Source organism: Macaca thibetana, chromosome 12, assembly GCF_024542745.1.
Source record: "Macaca thibetana thibetana isolate TM-01 chromosome 12, ASM2454274v1, whole genome shotgun sequence".
Taxonomy (NCBI): domain Eukaryota; kingdom Metazoa; phylum Chordata; class Mammalia; order Primates; family Cercopithecidae; genus Macaca; species Macaca thibetana.
Genome location: NC_065589.1, coordinates 78,226,805 through 78,248,557, shown reverse-complemented (window position 1 = coordinate 78,248,557; position 21,753 = coordinate 78,226,805). Strand labels below are relative to the sequence as shown.

General features: G+C 35.8%; 1 protein-coding gene and 1 non-coding gene across 9 annotated transcripts in view; both read right to left on the bottom strand.

The window, feature by feature from the left end:
* COBLL1 (cordon-bleu WH2 repeat protein like 1) overlaps positions 1-21,753 on the bottom strand; it is a 198,987-nt gene that overhangs the window by 22,962 nt on the left and 154,272 nt on the right. For 6 of the 8 annotated variants that reach the window (XM_050752916.1, XM_050752921.1, XM_050752918.1 and 3 more), the window contains 2 exons: positions 21,325-21,501; positions 9,421-15,150 (listed from right to left, as the gene is read on the bottom strand). In XM_050752916.1, coding sequence (XP_050608873.1) covers positions 15,064-15,150; positions 21,325-21,501 — 264 coding nt within the window. In that variant the 3' untranslated portion in view covers positions 9,421-15,063. The other 2 variants (XM_050752917.1, XM_050752919.1) reach the window with 2 other exon arrangements.
* LOC126933265 (small nucleolar RNA SNORA70) lies at positions 16,757-16,891 on the bottom strand. Its single transcript, XR_007718504.1, has one exon. It is a non-coding gene; the product is annotated as a small nucleolar RNA SNORA70 (small nucleolar RNA).

Here is a 21,753-nt window from a genome sequence, read left to right as displayed (position 1 = left end):
GAGCCTGCATGGTGATCAGCAACAAAGGAGAGGCCAAATGGAAGCAGAAACCCAGGCTAGTGACACGCTCAGAAGAGGCAAGTTTGTCCCGCACTCAATTACTTCTCAGCACTCTTGAGGAATGGAGAAGAAAGAAAAGCAATGGTGGCAGATCAGATTCATGGTCAACCAACATTTATTCTAGTGCCTGCCAAGTCCTGGATGCTTTCACCAGCATTATCCCATTTCATTCTTCAAGAACAGCGTAAAATAGGTGTCCTTAGTCCCACTTCACAGGTGAGGGCAATGAAGTCCAGGCATCAAGCAGTCTTCTGAAACCCACACAGATGATAAGCAGTAGACAAGGGATTAGAACTCTGGTCTGCAAACCTCTTACTCTTTTCTCTATATAATGCTGCCAACACCTTCATCACTCCCAATTCTCAGAAGTAAAGGGCAGGCAGGAATCTATTATTAGAAGCATTATATATAAGAAAGTATCTATAAATTAGAATACTATAACACAAAATAATTAGTAAATAAAGTATGGTTATATTTGTACACCAGTTCTGCAGTTCCTTTTTTGTTCTTTTTTTTTAAAATGTAAGAACCTATTCTTTGATAACATGTTTCCGCTTGGGATAGTGTTTGCTAAGCCTATGGTCCTTGCTATGAAGTGCAAGGCAAAATTTCACTTAGTGGTTCAAAACAGATTTTATGTGTAAAAACAAATAGACTCATAATATTACTTAAACTAGAACCACAATCCACAACAGACTTGCTAATTATTCTCTCCTCTGAGGTCTCTGGAAAGGTGATAACCAGTTCCATGACCCATCCCTAAGGCTCTCATCATCTTTGACATTTCTGTCAATTTATTATTTTTGATATCTGTCAACAGAGATTAAACAGAGGAGAATGTGGACTCATTGTTCCCAGAACTTTACGAGGATAAGGACATTTAGACAATGGAATAGGTTACTGAAGCACGTTATGAAGATTTTTTCTTTTTTTTTTTTCCAAGAGGCTGAGCTGTCATTTGCTTGGAATGGCTTAGGACAGTTCTGACTGGAGGCAGGACTATGGACTCATTAACCTCCTAGCCCTGTAACTGTCAATCTCAATTCTCACCACAGTTTCAATCAGATACAGCTGCCTCTAGTTTCATTCTGGTTGGTTCAGTGTGGTTGTGGGCTCATGCAATTTTCTGTATTGCAGGGGAAAGAAAGCATCTTCCGTGTGTGTCTATATCTGTGTGCATGGTGGGTCTTTCCTTACCAAAAGTCTCAGCATAAAATGTATTGATAGATGTGTACACTGGTGTATAGAAAAGTGCCCTGTGCCAAATATAGATGATTCTTTTTATTTCTCTTTGCATATAGATGAACACACAGCTGCAGCACTCTCAGGAGGCCTAGGAGTTGACTTAGTCCAAAGGAATGACTGTGCTATTTTTGCACTTTCCCTCACATTATTTCTCAAGGCTTGAGGGAATTTAAATGTGACTTACTTGGCAATGACATGTGTCAGTCCCTTCAGTGCCTCCTGAATGAGATCATTTACACAAATCACTTCACCATAGCTCTATGTATTTTTCATAGACAAATACTCTCACTTAAATGGAATCTAGATTTCAAGGAAAGAGAGGGTTTTTTTTCACTTCCCTTAAAAATGACTTTGTAAAAAATGTCACTACGAAATTCACAGTATTGGTGTGATGATTCATTACAATATATGTTTTCTGGAAGAGACAACGATATTTCAGAAGCACCTTAGTATTACAGATAAAAGACTTGAGGCTCTGAGAAGTGAGTAACTTGGATAAGGTCTCCTAGTAAATTGGTACATCCCCAGGCCCACAACCCAGATCTCCGGGATCCTGGTCCAGACTGCACCCTCCCTGTACTGTGTAACTGGAGCCCCACACACTCTGGAATAAAACTGATTCTAGCAAAAACAGCTATAATTTAAAAACTCTCTTCAATTAAATGTTACTGAACTTTTCTCATGAAATATAATTTTGGAAAAAGCAATTGCATTTATAAGTATACATAATTCATGTCTGTTATTTCTTAATTCTTATGAGAATCTTATTACTGAAATAGTGAAATTTGTCTGTTCTCTTGTTAAAATCTATTAAAATGGAAACAAGTAATAATCAAACCAAGCTAAAAAATACACAATAAATATAAAATCAGAGAGTGTGACCAGACTTATTCACCTCTATGGAAAGAATAAGAAAGGCCCAAGGGAGAGGGGGGCATTAGTTAGAGGCATAGTACTTTATATTGTGGGTACTTGGTGAATGTTTTTAAGATCGATCATTAAGGCTGGGCGTGGTGGTTAGGCCAGGTGCGGTGGCTCATGCGTGTAATCCCAGCACTTTGGGAGGCCGAGGCGGGCAGATCACTAGAGATCAGGAGTTCGAGACCACCCTGGCCAACATAGTGAAAACTCATCTCCACTAAAAATACAAAAATTAGCCGGGCGTGGTGGCGCACATTTGTAATCCTAGCTACTAGGGAGGTTGAGGCATGAGAATCACTTGAGCCCAGGAGCGGAGGTTGTAGTGAGCTGAGATCGGGCCACTGTGCTCCAACCTGGGCAATAGATACTCTGTTTCAAAAATAAATAAATAAATAAAAATTAATAAACTCTATCGGTGAATTCACTTTATAGGAATTTCCAAGTTTGTAAGCCACTTTTACAAGTACTATGAAAGAGTTCTGTGCTTATATATTTGTGTATTGTTTATGGCAGGATATGTTTAAATGGAAATGAAAACAACTTTGAGCAAATTAAACCTAACCAACTTTTAAAAAAATATCCCTTTAGAACTTGAGAGAATTCTACCATTACATCAAGAATGAAGCTGGCTATTGTCATATTATTATGCTATAAATACTATTGACTACCTCTATTATAACATTTGTACGGAGGTAGGACGGGTATTTCTAATGGTCTATGCCTCATTTAGTCAAGCTAAAACATTAAATTTACTTTTTTTTTTTTTTTTTTTTTGAGACAGAGTCTCATTCTGTCGCCAGGCTGTAGTGCAGTGGTGCAATCTTGGCTCATTGTAACCTGTGCCTCCCAGATTCAAGTGAATCTCCTGCCTCAGCCTCCCGAGTAGCTGGGACTACAGGCACCATGCCCAGCTAATTTTTGTATTTTTAGTTGAGATGGGGTTTCATCTTGTTGGCCAGGATGGTCTCGATTTCTTGACCTTGTGATCTGCCCACCTCAGCCTCCCAAAGTGCTGAGATTACAGGCGTAAGCCACTGTGCCCAGCCAAAATTTACTGTCTTATTCATGCATTCTTTCAACAAACATTTATTTCATGCCTAATATGACAGGCAATATAGAAGAATGAGGACTCCGGAGTCAAAATGCCTGGGTTCATGTTCTGCCTTTCTGTTTACTAGATATGTAATCTTGGATAATTTGTTCCTCAGTTTCCTCATTTATAAGATGGAGGCAATGATAATACCTACTGTTATTATTTATTACATGATTAACATCAATGAAGCATTTAGATGAAGATATGGTAAGGGCAAAAGCTCCTGTTGTTATGATGTGTTATGGATTGGGGATAGAGGGCAAACAAGGTAGATATGGTGTCTACCCTCATGGGGAAAATTGGGTAAATAGCTTTTACACTACAATTATGTTAAGTGCTAAAAGAAGGTATAGCATGACTAATATAAATCTCTTTAAACATTCATGTGTAATTTTCTTCTGCTATTGCAACCACAGGAAGCTGCACAGTACATTGCTATTCCACATTTTGGTAACTGAGATTTGAAATCTTTGTTATTTCTACAGTAAATCATACCCCTTTAAATGAAGCAAGTGAAATTTCGTATCTGTGACATTGTGTTGGGCAGGCATCCTTGGAATAATTCATTTCTCCATTTTAATTCTTATTTCTTTGTGACCACTTAAAAGTTTCAAGAAAGCAATCTTAATTTCACTGTGCTACACTCCTTAAGGCACAAATCTTTGTGATGTTTCAGGGACCTTTGTCTTGATAAAGACAAGTACTTCAGAAAAAAAAAAAAATGAAAAGACCAACAGCCAGTGTTTGTTGAAGATGAGCTCAGTCATTCTTCACATTGTGCAACAGATGGCATTGACAGACTGATGGTTGGGAAGGAGGAAACCTGCATCCCCAATTTCAAATTTCAAATACACCATTGTCTCATACCACAGCACCATGTCATAATTACATATTGATTTCTTTTCTTCTAATACCACTTGTCAGCTTTCTACAAGTGAGCTGATTTGGAAAATCTGAAAAAATATTAACCAGATTATCTCTAAACACACTTGTCATTTTGGCCCCATCTCAGATATCAAAGAGGCTTGAGGCACAGATTTTAAATTTATATTTAAATAAATATAGGCTTGTTCTGCAGACAGCTCATCTAGACAAGAATTTAAAAAAGAAAATAAAGCTGCCAAAGAATCTTCAAGAAGTCAAACTCATTTCTGAGATTTTTCTTAAAAAATAAAACAAAATGATTTTATAGGATTCCCCAAATGAGGATGGGACAAAAAGTGAGCCAAAAGTCCCAAGGCTGCTAAAAATGACTGACTTTATCTTTGGCACACGTATTAAATGCCTTATCTTAAATTTTAGACAAGGTTTTTGAGGTCTCTTCTAAAACACAGGGGTAATAAAAATGTTTTATTGCTTTTCTTTTCTTCCACAATGACATGGATATTCTTTATTGTAGGAGAATAGAAGACTTGGGACTTACCCTTTAAATTGAAAGACAGATAACATAAGCACTGGTCACCTGCTGCCAGGCAAGGTGTGGTCCAGTACTGCTGTGGTTATATGGTGAACTGTGACAGCATTTCCACAGTGTGGTACTTGAGTGCACTAAAAATAGGCAACCCTGAACTATACTGCAGTTGAAGGACAAGATAAAAATAGGAAATAAACTTGAAAAATAATTGTATAAATAGAGTACAGGGATTAACAACTCAACCCACAGGATTGAATTCCCTAATAAGTTTTGCTATTTTTATTGAACGCAGGAAAGAAACTAACATTTAAATATTTAAGTGAAATGTTTAGTGTAGAAGTGTTTTCTGAATTTAAGAATGGTTGACATTCAAGCAGAGATAATGTACACCATAATTTCAAATAGAAGTTCTTTAATCTTTTTAGCTGGGATGTACCTTTGTATCTTTTAATGGTATTCCTTTCACTACACACACACACACACACACACACACACACACACACAACTTGGATATCTGTCAGCTATAAAAAATATAACTGATCTTGTAGATGTAGCTAAAACCTGACCTTTATTTGCAGAGTCTCAGTTTTGGTCTTGTATTCAATTCCCAGAAAACAGTAAGGAAAGGGAAAAGTCCAAGAAATGAAGCCATTCTATATCATTTAGCATAAATGTAGCCAATATAGAGATGGCATCAAATGGTTAAATATTCTTCATATTTCCTTAAAAGAAATATTTAAAATGCTGGTTTCAATAATTCTGGGACAGAAAATCTGTATCAGATTACCAACTCTTGGCCTCATATTTCAGTCCTCTCTCATTTTGACTTCTGTATTTCCACCAAAAATGCCATCAATTCTTAACTCTGCTTTTTTTTTTTTTTTTTTTTTTCCTTTCTCTGCCACGAGTCTAGAGCCAGAACCCCATCAAAATCAGACTTGGATTTTGGCAAAGGATCATTCCCTTCTGAATTTCTGGCCACTTCCAGCAGATTAATTTTATGATTATGTCACCTTTCTGCTCAAAACTTCATAGGGTTACTTAGAGGAATCCTACACTCTCTAAACCTGCTATTTTTAACAGTAATACATTAATTATGCATTCATTTTATTCAACCAATTTATATAGTAAACATCCCTAAATCCACTAATTTATATCACAGAATAATAAACATCACTGATAACCTACCTATGTGTCCCTTGCCTAACCTAATCCTATCCCCCTTTCTCCCTCTCACAGGTAACCAATCTCCTAAATGTAATGTTTATCAAGCCTCCTTTTAAAAACTCTTAGCACATATATGTACATCTAATTTAATTTTATTAAAAGGTTATAATTTTATATGTTGCCTTCTGTGGCTTTCTTCAAAATGTTTTTTCCTTGACATTTGCTTACTATTATTTATCTGTGTCCATTGGAACTTGGGCTGTTTCTTTCTTGTCTTTTTTTTTTTTTTTTTTTTTTTTTGCTATTACCAAAGCATCCAAAGTGATCCAAAGTGTACTGCAAACATTCTTACATGTCTTCTGGAAAACGTACCTACTTTGAATCCTCTTGGGTATATGCCTAAGAGTGAAACTGTTGAGTTTTAGGTTGTACCAGCAAAGGTACTGGTGGGAACATGATCAAATTGTGTATTTGAGTAAAGTTTAAAAAAATAACTATTATGGGACAACACCACATGCTAGGACTAGCAAGGGCAAGGATCCTTAAACATCCCTAGCCCTAACAAGGCACAAAGAGGGAGCTACTACTTAATCTCAAAAGGGTAGCTGCAGCTTTAAAAGATTACTCAACAGAGCTCTAGCTTTCAGTAGAACTCAGTTAACAAACTGGCAGAGAAAGAGTTGATCTCACTAAGAACCTTGACCTGACTCTCTACCCTTCTCTCTAATGTCTTGCCATGGTCTCTCATTGGCTGAACCAAATCAGAAGCCAGAATGCAAGGAAACCATTCACGATCCACTTCCAAGAACACAGTGCAGGGTGGAGAGGGTTAGGATCTAGATCTAGAGAGATAAATTGATACATGCAAATGTTAGATATTATAGAATTCCCTCTTAGTTTTCAAAGTGTTTGTACTAATTGATACTCTCACCAACAGCGGATAAGATCATACTGGGCCATATGCTCTCCAACACTAAGTATTATTAGACTTCTGAATTTTTGTCAATAGGCGCAAATTGTTATCTCCTTGTGGTCTTGATTTGCATTCCCTCAGTTAACTGCTAACACTGATCTATTCTTTGTGTTTACTAGTTAGACACATTAACTCTTCTGTAAAATTGCCAGTCATATATTATGGAAATTAAGTTTATGCTAAAATTTATAGAGAAGAACGAAGAGCAAGAATAGCCAAGACATTTCTGAAGGAGAAGAAAAAGGAGCAACTTTTCTTCAAGATATAAAGGCTTATTATAAAGTTATAATAATCAAAACAGTAAAATTGATGCTGTATACACATCTTGACCAATGGAACAGGAAAATAAAAACCCCAAAATAGACTTATGAATTTAGGGATCATCAAAAATTATGGAGATAATATGTCAGATCACTGAAGAAAGGCATGGTTATTTAACTAATACAGTTAAAAAATTTGATTATTCATATAGGGAGCAAGAAGAAAAATGGATTGCTATCTGAAACCATACAAAATACCTCAGATGAATTCAGACCTTAAATTCAAGAAGCAAAGCCTTAAAACTTTCAGAATAAAATACCAATGAATGCCCCTGTCTGACCTCAGGGTAGAAAAGGATTCCTTAAACATAATACAAAAAATGTTAATCATAACAGAAAATATTGATGCATTCAATTATGTTAATAAGAAATTTTCATGAAGACAATTTAAATAAACAGTAAGCTACAAACACGAAGAGAATATTTATAATTCATGTAACTAATAATGAGCTAATATCAAGAATATATGAAGCACTTCTGAAAAAAGGCAAATGACCTAGTGGAAAAAGGGACAACTTACATCTCTAGCATACTTTTCTTTTATGACCGTGTTTTATGAACCATCACTAGTCTATAATTCTTGGAAGACTAAAATTGTCTTAGCCATCTTTCTTTATGACCCAGCACAGTGCCTGTTGGAAAGAAAATGGTCAACGAATGTTCATCAAATAAAGGAACAAACTTGCCACCCCAGAATAATGCAGACTGTTATAAAACTCACCATATGCATGCCCTCAGAGTCTTTCCTCTTATACTCACATTACCAACTCCTATCCACCCAGTTTGGAAGTCCAGATCACCAGTCACTTTACATCATAGTCCTCGCAGCCTCTAGCATTTAGCAAACATTTCTCTGGGATATCTCACGCACTGTTGGATTACGTTTCTCCACATTTCTATGTCTGTCTCCTCTTTGATTCTAGACTTCTCGAGAAGGCCATACTTCTCTAAAGCACAGTGCCTAGTAAAATTCTATGAGGTGTCCCATATTTATGGGGGATGTGGCGCAACACCTAGTACAAATTACCAGCCATCCATCAGGCTTCAAAATGGCAGAATAAGTGGTCTGGGAGAAATACTGGTCACTTTCATTATGATTTTTTTCTCAGGTTTAGGCAACTGAAATAAGGTTACAAAAATTAGAGATGTAATTTATGAGGTACTCATTGCAAAGGGAAAAAAAAACTTTTTGAAGATTGTTCAAGTACACAGTTACAATTGGAATAAGGCAGCAGAGTATAGCAGAAAAAAAAATGGGGCCATGGTATCAAATATGTCTTCAACCCCAGCACCACCCTAGCGTGCTCTGAGCTTCATGAGTAAAATGTGATAAAAATCTACCTCAAGGGAAGTGTAGCAGAGTAAATGGTAGAGAAGCGGTACTTAATTTCATTTTCCCTATTTCTCCCCTCCCTCTTAAAAATAATGCCGTGTTCCAAGAACAGAAAACCAAACACCGCATAAGTGGGAGTTGAACAATGAAAACACATGGACACAGGGAGGGGAACATCACACACCGGGTCCTTTCGGGGGGTGAGGGGGCTAGGGGAGGGAGAGAATTTAGAGAAACACCTAATGTAGATGATAGGTTGATGGGTGCAGCAAACTACCATGGCATATGTATACTGACGTAACAAACCTGCATGTTCTGCACATGTATCCCAGAACTTAAAGTATAATAAAATAATAAGAATAATGCTGTGCTCCATCAGATCTTGCAGTGCATGGTGTTTTTCAGTTAAAACTGAACCATGACACCCTTAATTAACTTTGCTAATAGAAGCTTTTGCCAAATTCCTACTTGCCTCGCATCATCTATCCTCACTTGACTAACATTTTTTTTTTTTTTTTTTTTTTGAGACGGAGTCTCGCTGTGTCGCCCAGGCTGGAGTGCAGTGGCGCGATCTCGGCTCACTGCAAGCTCCGCCTCCCGGGTTCACGCCATTCTCCTGCCTCAGCCTCCCGAGTAGCTGGGACTTCAGGCGCCCGCCACCTCCCCCGGCTAATTTTTTGTGCTTTTGGTAGTGACGGGGTTTCACCGTGTTAGCCAGGATGGTTTCGATCTCCTGATCGTGATCCGCCGTCTCGGCCTCCCAAAGTGCTGGGAGTACAGGCGTGAGCCACCGGGCCCGGCCTTGACTAACATTTTTAATGGGTGGAGGGAGAACAAATGGCCACAGATTAAATGTCTTTACCCATAAGAATAGAGTGCAATTGGTCACTGTAATAGGAGTATCTCAATAATTTATTTACTGACTTTATCATAATTTCAAATATGCAGAAAAGTTAAAAATCGTGTACAATTGTAACCCACATACCCACCACCTAGATTTAACAATTGTAACTGTCATCATAATAACGTGGAGGGTAATGATGACATTACCAAAATTTCCTAAGTATATTATTTTCTGATCCCTTGAAGGTATCCAAAATCCAACAACAGAAATCATCCAAAGTTTCTTCACTATGAACTCTTCAGTGAACTTTTCCCCATTCATAACATGAGGGTATCTCTAAGAGAGAACTACCAAGGAGCACACAGGGTGAGCTACTCTTTTCCATAATGATGCCTCTTGGTTTCTTGACTTAGGAAGCTCTGGGCCTGCTCACTTCTATTACTCATATGGCAGATTCTGCTTCTTCCTTCTTTGTACACTTTCAGGTTTTCAACAAAATAGCACAGTTGCCAGATTTAGCTAAGAAAAATGCAGAATGCCTGTTTAGCTTGAACGTCAGATAAACAATATAAAAATACAAGTATATCCCAAATATTGTATGGGATATACTTATGCTAAAAAAGTAATTTGTTGTTTATCCGAAATTCAAATTTAAGTGGGCATTCTGTATTTTATCTCACAATCCTGTGAAACACATAAATTCAATAATCTTCTGAAGGGGGTCTAGATGACTTTGACAGCTGGGCTCTCATGCTTCCAGGCCTGAAGGCAAAATGAGAGAAAACTATAGAGAAAGGGAGAGAATATACTTTTGCACCACAACTAAGAAAATATTATTTGGAATTGCTTTTAACTGGTTGGGAGCTAGATAGAAAGTCTGATGTGTGTTTGTGTCGGATTTAGTAAGTCATCTGTGAGATTCTGGAGGAAACAGGGTTGTGGACCTGAACAGATTGAATGAATTTATGATTGGGGTTAGAGTCATATGTGTACAGTTTAACAGGGTGTATTGCGCCTATTGCCACATTAATGCTCTATATAAGCCAACCACAAACCTTGGTGGTATTGCTGGGGTAAGCATTTATTGCTCACACATCAGAGTAAGCTGGGGGCCTGGCTCTTAGATGATCGTTGGGAGCTCTGCTCCCTGTGTCTCTCATCCTTTTCTTAGGACCATTCAGCTGTCTCAGAGATGTCTTTCTCACAGCAACATTTCAAATACAGTGAAAGCAAGCAGAAACATGTGAACCTTCGAGCGCTGGTCTTAGAACTGGCACAGTGTCATTTTCACTTCATTCTCTTACTCTCAAAACCTGCTTCTATGGGTAGGAAAGGGGTCTCTGCCTCTTTAATGAGAGGAGCTGCAAAGTCACACAGCAAAAGGTATGGATGCAAGAGAGGGAAAGAATTGAGGCCATCACTATGCCTATCCCAAGGCGTGGGCTGGAAACTAAGAATAAACTGGGGAGCAAAAAAGTTGCTTCTTTTGAAAACTATACATTTGTTTGCAACTGTAGCATTTTTTTCTTCTCCAAGAAAAGTAATTAGCAAGACTTCCAAATTTTTTCCAGTTTGCGAAGCAGAGATGCCAACAGATCTCTACAAATTACCAGAATGTTCCACAACTCTTCTCAAAATACCTGTCAAAAAAGTTCTGAGCACATGGTGGCATTTTTTCCTTGTTGTAAACACAATGTATCTATATGAAGAGTCTAACATATTAAGGATGGAAATTTGCAGGAAAGTGGTAACGTTTAAGAGAAAAGGAAAACGAACTGAAGATTCAGAACAAATAACTTCCTATTCTGGTATCCCTTGAAATCTAGCACCAGTTTCTTCATCATTTGCTACATTTAGTTACAGGGAAGAACAGACTAGCAATTGGATGTGGGACTCTGAGACTCCTCTGCTTGTGTGACCTTTGTAAAGTAGCAATCTTTGCACACCTTTTAAATATGTGGATCAAATAAAAATCTCATTGTAAACTCTGAAATATCAAATAAATAGGAACTATTTTTACATCTAAAACCTCAGAAACCACTTTGATCCTGGAAATCTTCACTATGACCTCAAATTGCAAGTTCTTTTCTGTCAAGTCAGTTATCAAAACCAGTAGATTTTTAAAATGATGAGTTTGATTCTTAGCTCTTTGATACTTATTTTCTTTATTGGTAGGGGGTAGAAAGTAAACTGGCATTAGACACATAATTGTATCAATTGGGACACTTTCGGTTTTAGGCACCTATAAGTAACTAAGTCTCAGGACAAAGGCTGGTCTCATTTCAAGGACTTGGATAAGGTGACAGAATGTATATGCTGTTGCCAGTGCCTAGTGGCCAAGGCCAGATCTGGCAGTATATAAAGAGGTGAAATCGGAAGAAGGGTCACTACTTAAAGAATACGGAGTGTATTAGGCAAATAACACCTGTTCACTAATAATATTGACATCAGGTAACTTTAAAAGATGAATTACCTGCCATTTTTAAAAAGTGTTCAGTTTTATTCATATTAATTAATTTTTCAGAAGACAAAATGAAGCATAGAGAAAGTAATTTGCCCAAGATCCCATGACTCATGAGTGGCAGACTTGTGATCTGAACTGCAATCTCTTCACTCCAGCCAACATTATGGACCGCAGCAAGAAAAAATAGAATGGCTAACGGAAATACGATCGATCTGTATGTGCAAAAAGAAAAGCTCTTCCAAAACACTGCTGGTATAAAAGGCAAGTTGTTAAACAGTATTAGAGTGTGACTCCTTTCATGTTAAGAAACAAACACACACACACACACAAAAGCCCCCAACACACCTGCACAAATGTACTTCAAATAAATACATCTATATAGAGCTTCATATCAAAATATTTACAGCTATCTTTAGAGAGGGGAGTGGGATGCTGGGGATGAAAAAGAATGTATTTTATACTCTATCGTATATATATATATATAATCTGAATTATAATATTATATAAAGAAATAACTTGATTGGGGGAAAAGAAGGAAAAGCAAAATGCCTAGATGCTAAAAATTATGCATGAAAGTCAAAAGTTGGTTCTAGACCATTCCTTTATCTTACTTGTGCTGTTATTTTAGGATGAGTGAAAACTACTTGTCACAAATTTCTTTCCCCATTGAGACGGTAGCACACATTCTCATAAAATGGTGTAGATAAGGCAACTTTTCAGAACATAAATGCATTAATGGTTTATATACATAGCCCCTAAATCCTATGTGACCTTTAAAACATTATTTTAATTATAAACTACAAGTATACTAGAATCTAGAATAAGCACTTGTTTTCAAACAGCAGTTTATAAAATACTACAAACACAATTGATGCCTCTTATAAATCTCCTCAATTCAATCTTTCTTGGTTCCCACAGGTAACCATCAGCAAATATTTTTTTCTACATATACAGCAATAATTTATAGTATCATTTTTTATATTTATACTTTATATAACTAATTTCGTAAAATGCCTTGTTCCACCACTCACTCTTGTCACTTATTTTTGAGATGTATTCATACTGACACACATAGCTCTAACTTGTTCATTTTGACTATTGTGTGGAAGTCTATCACATGAATATATGCATTATCAAAGTTGAGCATGGGTTAGGACCCCTTTCTGCTGTTTTACACAAGGCTGCCATGAACATTTTTGTAGATGTCTCCTTATGCATGTGCGTAAGTACTTATTTAAGGTAACATGGTAGGGAATCTTTAATTTGACTAGATATTGCAGAACTGGTAGTCAAGCCAGTGTATTTTCCCACCAACAGTTAGAGTTCCCACTGTTTGATGTTCCTGACAACACTTGCTATTTTGAAACTTACGTTTTTGCTAATTTGATGTGACACCTTTCCATGTTTTTAACTTGTATTTCCCTGATTATCAGTGAAGGGTATTTTTTTTCCATGTTTGTTGGCCTTTTGAATTCCCTCTTGTAAGAATAATGTGCTGATATTTCTATTAGGTAGACTTATCATGACTTGTAGGAACTTTTATATCTTCATAAATTAAGCCTTTCTTATATATTAATATATTGAAAACATCCTACATGTCGCTTATCTTTTAGTTAAGTCTTCAATCCAACTCAAATATATGATGGTTTAAATTAGGGATCCAAATTTATATGTTTACTAGTAGATATTTATGCCAACACAATTTTTTTTAAAAATTCACTCTTCTCTACTTGCTTATAACAACATAACTTAAGTATCTATATACGAAGGTCTCTCCATCTGATTCAAGGAAAACAGCAGCAACATTTAGCATTTGAGATGGCCATGCCATGTATCAGGAACTATTCTAAACATTTTACATGCTTAGACCATGCATTTTGGAGTCAGAATGCCAGGGCTTAAATGTACACTAGGGATCCCTGATAGATGGTAAATTTTACAAATTTCTTGTTTGTTCACTGGCTAATAGAAATGTATGCATCAGGTAAGGGAAATAAATATTCTGGTTGACAGAAACTATATTTTTTAAAAAGCACCCCAAATATACAACTTACTTTTATTAAATAGAAAAAAAAAATCCCCAAGAGGCAGATATCCCAGTAGTTTTAGTGAAAACAAATTTAATATCATCTTGTTTGAACAAAGCTTTTAGAATAAGTGAGCAATTAAATTCTTAAAGTAGGGACAGAACACCAACAAGCTCTAGACTCCAGAAGAGCTGTAAGTCGACAAATTGGCATTGTTTTGCTTAACAGTTTTAGCTTCAATGTAAATATATATTATTACTTAGGATATTAGCATCTGAACTATATAATGACTATTTTATCATTTTACTTGAATTAAAACCAGAATTTCTGGAACTTCCAAATAGTCTTTAAAGTTTTTCAATATAAACATAAACTAACCCCTATTCCTCTCTACATATCAAATGTGAAATAACTGTCACAATATATCAGCATTTTCACAGAAAGATTTTTAAGTCTTCTGGCACATAAAATGTGTAATTTCTGTGTGACAATGTCATAATTATATACAGAAAATATTTTAAATTCTTGTAGAATTTAAGTTCTAAAGATTAAAAAAACAAGAGTTCCATGTTAATAAAATATTAAAATACTATGAGCTTGCCATAAAATTGACAGTGATTTGTAATTACACAAAGAATACACAAGGCAAGTCTTTCACACTAAGTGATTCATCATTGAAAACAATTATTGAACTGAATATACTTATTTGATATCACTAGTTTTCTAAATTATTCTTTCAGCACAAAACAGGCTTTCATATAACTTATAAATATTTCCAATTGCAACATTGAGGCAGCAAATGTCATATCTATGTTTGTCCTAGTTGTATGTCATACAAATATAAGTCTATGAATCTTATACCTTTGTCTAAGTCACCATTGTAGAGAATGTGCTGGTAAGTGAAATCAATACAAAGTGATTATTTTTCATTTGTAAAAAATGAAAATCATTTACACCTTGTTTTAAAGTTCTAAAGCAGCATATTCAACACTTAAGGCAAAAAAAAAAAAAAGATTAAAAAATTATTATAAATTATAAATTCTGGTAACTTTTCTTCTGGCATTAAAAGCCACGGCACAAATTCTAATATTTTAACAGATAATATATTAGCGTACATCTGAATATACATTTGCCAAAATGTTCCATTAGTATGACGTTGGTCTGAAGTGGAAGTGAAGTGCAGTGGTGTGGCGGGGTAACATTTAACGGTCATCCTGGGCATCAGGGGACATGGAATGGCTGAGTCTTGACCTTCCATTCACAGATATTGTATTTGATGGAATAGTAACCTAAGAGAAAGAAACACACTTTGCACCCATCAATTTAAAATGGGACAGCTGTCTAATTTTCAACAGTTACCACATTTTAACTTCTGCTTAATTGTAAATGCTAAGTATTTATTATTTAATAAATTATAATCAAGAATAAACGTTCATTCTACCATAAAATTTAAAAAGAGTTGTTATTTTCACAACAAATAAGTTAAATAATCCGTTAACACATCTTAATCTGTACAAAATTACCAAATCAACACAAAGGACAAGAGCACAAACAGACTGCAAGCCAAGCTGTTAAACAGCACTTTTAGCTAGATTAATTCTGTAATTCTGGCTCCCCAAAACTGCCTCTGAGAATGTAGAAAGATAAAGTGAATGCCACAAAGCAATGAATTTTACAGTTTTGTACTGATGGTATAAATTAACATGAAATCCCCCTCCCCATGGCCCCCTATTTATTCAAAACAAAAAAACGAGTCCTTGGTATTAAAAATGTTTTCATGTGAAGGATTTAAAAAGTAAAATCTGTGACTGTTAAGCCAAATGATTGCAGACTGAAAGGGAGTTTTTTTCTTTTTCTTAGTAAGTAAACTCCTAAGTTTCAAAATTCTATGGTAAAGTCTTCTATTCACAAACTATAAGTGAATAAAAACACGAAAACAAGAATTTTCTACATAGTGTGAATTCCAGCTTTTGAAAAATGTAAAGTCATCTGGATTATGAATAGTAAATATCTGTATTTTGAAATATCATACCTGCAATATAATAAAGATATTTTAAGACAATTTAGATTACAATTTTACTAATTTAGGTTCATAACTAAACACTATCATCTTCTCACAAGAAGACAACTAGAGTACAAATGGCCACAGATTTTCCTAGCAACCGAGTAAATTGGTTAAAAGGAAAATGAAATTGGCAAATTTAGTTTGGACTTGGCTTCCTTGCGCTTCGTTTTTTGCCTTTTACTAAATAAAGATTGGTCATCTAAACTAATGAGTTTTCTCGACTGTCTGATGAATCCAGGATGGAGCAGAGTGATTGACGCTACACACCTAAAAGAAAATGGGTGAGAAGAAGAGTTGCCACCAGCAGAAGGGAAAACTCATCTGCACTGTTTAGTATACCTGTGAGATTTCTTTCCAAGAATAGCCAACAAATGACAGGTAATGACTTTTTTTTTTTTTCTTTTTTTTTGGAGAGGAGGTAGAATTTATTGGTGAGTATTAAGAGGGGGCAGCACAGTGGAAGCCCTCATGAGTGCAGGGCCCGGCACTTGTCCAGAGGTCCATGATTGGGAATGTATTTGACCCCACATCCATCTGGGATGAGCCACTTCTCAGCCACCATGTCTTCAAATTCATCAGCACTGAACTTGGTGAAGTCTCACTTCTTTGAGAAGTGGATCTTCTGGCAGCCAGAGAACTTGAACTTGGCCTTGTGCAGGGCCTCAATCACATGCTCCTTGTTCTGCAGTTTGGTGCGGATGGACATGATAACTTGGCCAATGTGAACCCTGGCCACAGTACCCTGGGGCTTTCCAAAGACACCTCCTATGCCTGTTTGGAGCTTACATTGAGGTAGTGCAAGGTCAGAGACATGAACATACATCTGAAAGGCCTATCACCAAGGTCCCTTAGAGCAACCTATATAAGAAACAGGTTGCATACACTACCAAGGAGGCTGCTGTTTGCAGCCACTGCACACTGGGCCCCCATAAGGAAAGGAACTCAGTAGGTTTAATTGGCTGCAGAGGTAATGACTTTCATTGTGGAACCTTGGTCCCAAATGTTTCTGTGTACAGGAGAATTATTTTGTAATTCTTGCCAAAATTGCAGTTCTCATAATTCTTTGTGAAGGGGAAAATTTGTTTTAGGCATTTAGAAAACATATGGATGGCTCTAAATGTCTCCAAGTAAAAGATGCTCATTGTAGCACCATATATAGAATCCAGTTGAACGACCACCAATAAGGAACAAATAAGCTATGTTACATTCATAAAGTCAAATACTATGTAATCTTAAAAAGAATAGTACAGATATATATATTTAACAGTTTGAAAAAGCTTCGAAGAGACATTTGTTTATGAATGGATTTGCAGAGTATTCCATTTTGTAAATTAAATACATTTACATATTACAAAAGTGGCCTAGAAGCTTACAGAGCAACCTATCAAGAATGGTTATTTTTGAAGAAAAATGACATCTTCTTTACTATTTAAAAACTTGTTTACTAAACTTTTAAACAAAAGAAGCCATCATTAAAATACTAGTTTATAAATTCTGAGGGCAGAGATCTTATTGATTTTAATGCCAGTTTATACCAACTTTATATCAATATTTATTTTAGTGCCTGGGACAGTGTAGTGCTCAATAAATATTTCTTGAATGGAATATGGTAACTTTTTACAAACATTCATAAAGAAAAAAGAAGGTATCACTTGAATGTTTTTGAATGAGGAACATATTACACTTATAATACAGATACTTAAAAAAAACATTTAAGAATTTACTGATGTGAATATCTACTAAATGATTGTCTACTCTTGAAGTTTAAAGAATTTTTAGGAATTCCACATAGCTTTCTTTTTTTCCACAAGGAATGTAACTATGAAAATTTCTATCATTTACATTTACTTTAAAAACGTAGAAATCGCTGCCAACCTGAAACTCTGGTTGTTCAAATTTAAACTAAGGAAATATGAATTTAAAAAACTAATTAAATAAACAAAACAAGCCAGCAAGATTCTGTATGACTTACCCAGTTTTTTCCTTCCCTCCACCTTCTGTTGAACCAAAGATAAATCTTACATTTGAAAAACACTTAATACATAGCGATAAATATCAAAATATGATTCACTATTTTCAGACCTTACTTGTAATGGGGTAATAACTTGATTTTTAGTAAATCAGAGACCATCAAGTACTGAAAGCCAAAGTTGTTCTTATGTCAACACAGGCCAAGGGTAATGAATTAATCTGTCTTGTTCTTTGTAAATAATTTGCTGATTCATATATAAACCTTAACATCACACAATTTATAACATACTGAGCTCGATTTATTAATGCTTTACATGAAGAAAAGACTAATCTCTGTGACTATATGGGGATTGAGTAGGGGTAAGGTATGTAAAAAAATTCCTTCTGAAACATGAAGAAAAATGGCATATTTATGACTACATTTACACTAGAGTAATCAACTAGATAATTGTTCTATTGTGAACCAACCATTATAATGAAGGTTAATTGCCTGCGTATGAACCAGAGCCATAAGACAAGTGGGTACCTGGAGTTAAATTGAATATTTGGGTGCCAAGATACAGAGAAACACAGAGCCAACTTTCTGATGAACAATCTAAACCTACCATCAAAATCACCAGAGATTTTATTTGGCAATACAATTGTTGTTCTATAAAAGAAATGTCAGAATTTAAAAGAAACTAGAAGAAATCTTCAGTACAGAACAGAAACACAGGACTTAAGCAAAGATCACAAGAAATTAAGAGCCTGCCTGTGCCCGTTTTTACTTCCTTTTGCAATTTTTTGAAATAGAATATATATATAGAAAAATTCACTAAATGTAAATACGTAGCCCAGTGAAAAACAAACATGCTTACAATGCACCACTCAAGTCAAGAGAAAAAACACCTCCAAGTTTCCTATTAATCGTCTTTTAAAATTGTGGTATTTTCTTCATCATAGATTTTAGCCTTATATTGAATATTTTTATTGCCTTACAATAAATAACATTTACGTGGATTACTTAGCTTTTTGATTACCCCTTAAATTGTGTGCATAGCCTACCTCAATAAGCCCTCACCGACCCCTTTTCTTCCCCTCTGGAAGTAAGCGCTATCATAAGTTTTGTAATTACTTCCTTGCTTTTAAAAATAACTGCTGCTTATACATGCATCACTAAATAATCTAAATTAGTTTTGTATGCTGTCAAACTTTACGCATATATATCTATTTTTGTGCACATTATTGCATTTTACTATATTTTGTCCATTATTTGAATATACTGCTATTAATTCTACTAATTGGATATTAGGGTTATATTTATTTGGAGTTTTTACAAATAATATTCCATGAACACTCTTATGTGTGAGAGTCCTGGTACACAATAACATTTTTAGGGTATGTAACTAGAAGTGAAAAGTACTGGTCATGAAGTTTGTATATTGTGAACTTTACTAGATACCATGTCCATTTTTAGTGAAATGAGATGGATTATAGATGGAATTTTTATTTTAAAAAAATTAGAATCTGGCACTATACTCAGAGCTACCAATAAGGTTCCATTGAAAGAGAGAAAATTTTAGATTCAATAGAACCTAAAGTAATTAGTTTTAAACAGGAAACAATTATAGGATAATCATTTAGTGCCCGCTTTTTATGTTGATTCATATTCAGCTCATTCTAGAAGCAATGAGAGTTGTCTGTGTGAAAGGACTGCCAAGTCAGGGCCCATAACACACCAAGTATATAGCTGCTGGCCTGTATAATTCTGTTGGCCAAAAAGGCATTTCCAACTTAATGCAGTTTTCTGCAATTAGTTCATTGAAACTGATGAATATCTTCACTGACCTAGTATAAAGGCATCGCAATCAGTTTCTGTGTAGTAAGTTGGTTCTCCCATGGCCCCAATATACCACTGTATCTCAGAACCAGGCTGTGAATGCACAGAAGACAGAGGCTTCATTTTATTCATTTTTGTGTTCTCAGTATCTAGTACAATATTTGTTACTTATGTGCTTTAAAAATGCTTGCCAAATTTATTGAACTGAGCAACCAGTAGTTCTTGGTTTGAAACTCATCCTTAATTCACAAGATCAGAAAGAGAAAATTTTTCACAAGTGAGGATGTATAATTTATTAACATGAGTATTTATCCTTCTCTAAAAATATAAATTTGTTATGACCGATGAAAAACCAATTTCAATATTAAAAACTATACCAAATTGTTATGCTGTCAGGCACTAAAATCAGACTTTACAAATAATTTACAAAATTCAAATCTAATCCACTGTATTACTCCTTCCTGTTTCCTCCACTCCTGACAGCACCCAGTATTCTGCCTTGTCTCCATGTTTGCCCAGACAGGGTGCCAAGTCCTCTGGGAAGGAACGGCTGTCACTCATACCTCCTCACATACACACCGAGGAAGTTGGCTTACGCAGTCAAGTTTGGCCAATGTTGATACGGTTGAAAGGCCCAGAAAGCCTTTCCCCATTTCTTTTCCTATCTTTGTAGCATTCCTGTTCCTTTGCAGATTTAATTTCTGTTGAGCTCAATATTGTGCTCAACAAGTCTCTTACTATTCTCTAAATGACTTTTAAAACGATCACAGAAGGAATTCACAAAATGAAATGCCTCAGGAGTTAATGGAATAATAAGTACTTTCCTTGTCTTAGATGCGGAGGTACTTCCAACCAGGAGAATTAAGGGGAGAGAATTAAGGGGAGAAGGTTTAGGGAGAGGACTGCCTCTGGAGAGTCTAAGTTAAGTGCTGATGCCTTGTTCAAAGCTTCACCACATCTTCTTCTCAGTGGATGAAGGGAACGCAAGGAGGAAATTCACCTGAAAAGAATTCCCTGTGACACTTGGGTGTTTTTCCTGAGAAAAAGCAGATTTCCTCTTTTTATTCTACCCCACAGTAAGCAGGAGCTAGAAAACTTTGGCAGGACATTACTAAGAATTGAATTTCTGCATTATTTATCATGTACATTCTCTAGATATTCTGTACTTTTTTTGGTTTAACCTATAAAACTCTTCCCTAAGCCTCACATATGGCAGTGACTAATCATGGCAAGAGCTATGACTACAAACTTGTAGGTTCCTATCACTAATTTACCTTTTTTGGAACAGGGAGGTATTTTCCAAAGAGTCTTTCTTGAGGTGCTAGCATAATCTCTTAAAATAAGAGCCCAGGGCATTCTCTATATAGTTACATAAGAATGAACAAAATTCAAGTTCTGCACCTGGCCCATATTATGGAAAATAGACCTGACATATTTTTCAAGTACATGTAAGACTCTGGAACTCTTTCAGCTTATACTTCAAAGACATAAACGAGTAACTTTGGGAATGCTATTTAGATTTACATGCTAGAAAATTTTTACCCTAAGTATTAGTTTGACAATGGTGACAATAAACCCACTGTCACCCATCTGATAAAGAAGACTTACCCTTTTCAATTTGGCAGCAGCCTCTCCTGAACGGATTGCAGTCAGCAAACTCTGTCGCATCTGTTCTGGGTCAGAGCTTTGGAATGTTAAAGAACTTTGTCTCATAAGAGTGAATGATGGGCAATCAGTTGGAGTTGGTATTTGGGAATTCTGTTCATTATGTGCAGAGTTATTATCCTACAAAAATAAATGTGAAATATTTATATGAATGCCAAGAAAAGAATGGGCCATTTTTTGCAAAACGTTTTCATCATCCATAGTTCTTTAACAATCGCCATTTGCCACACTGGTGTTTCAGACACAGCTCTGTTTCCTCACCCACTGAATTATCTCTGCTGCCAGAGCTAAGCTGGAAGATGAGGGCATTATTTTCTCTTGAACTCAGGAAGCCAAAGAAGAAAAGTGGTACCACCTCTTTGCTTCATAAAT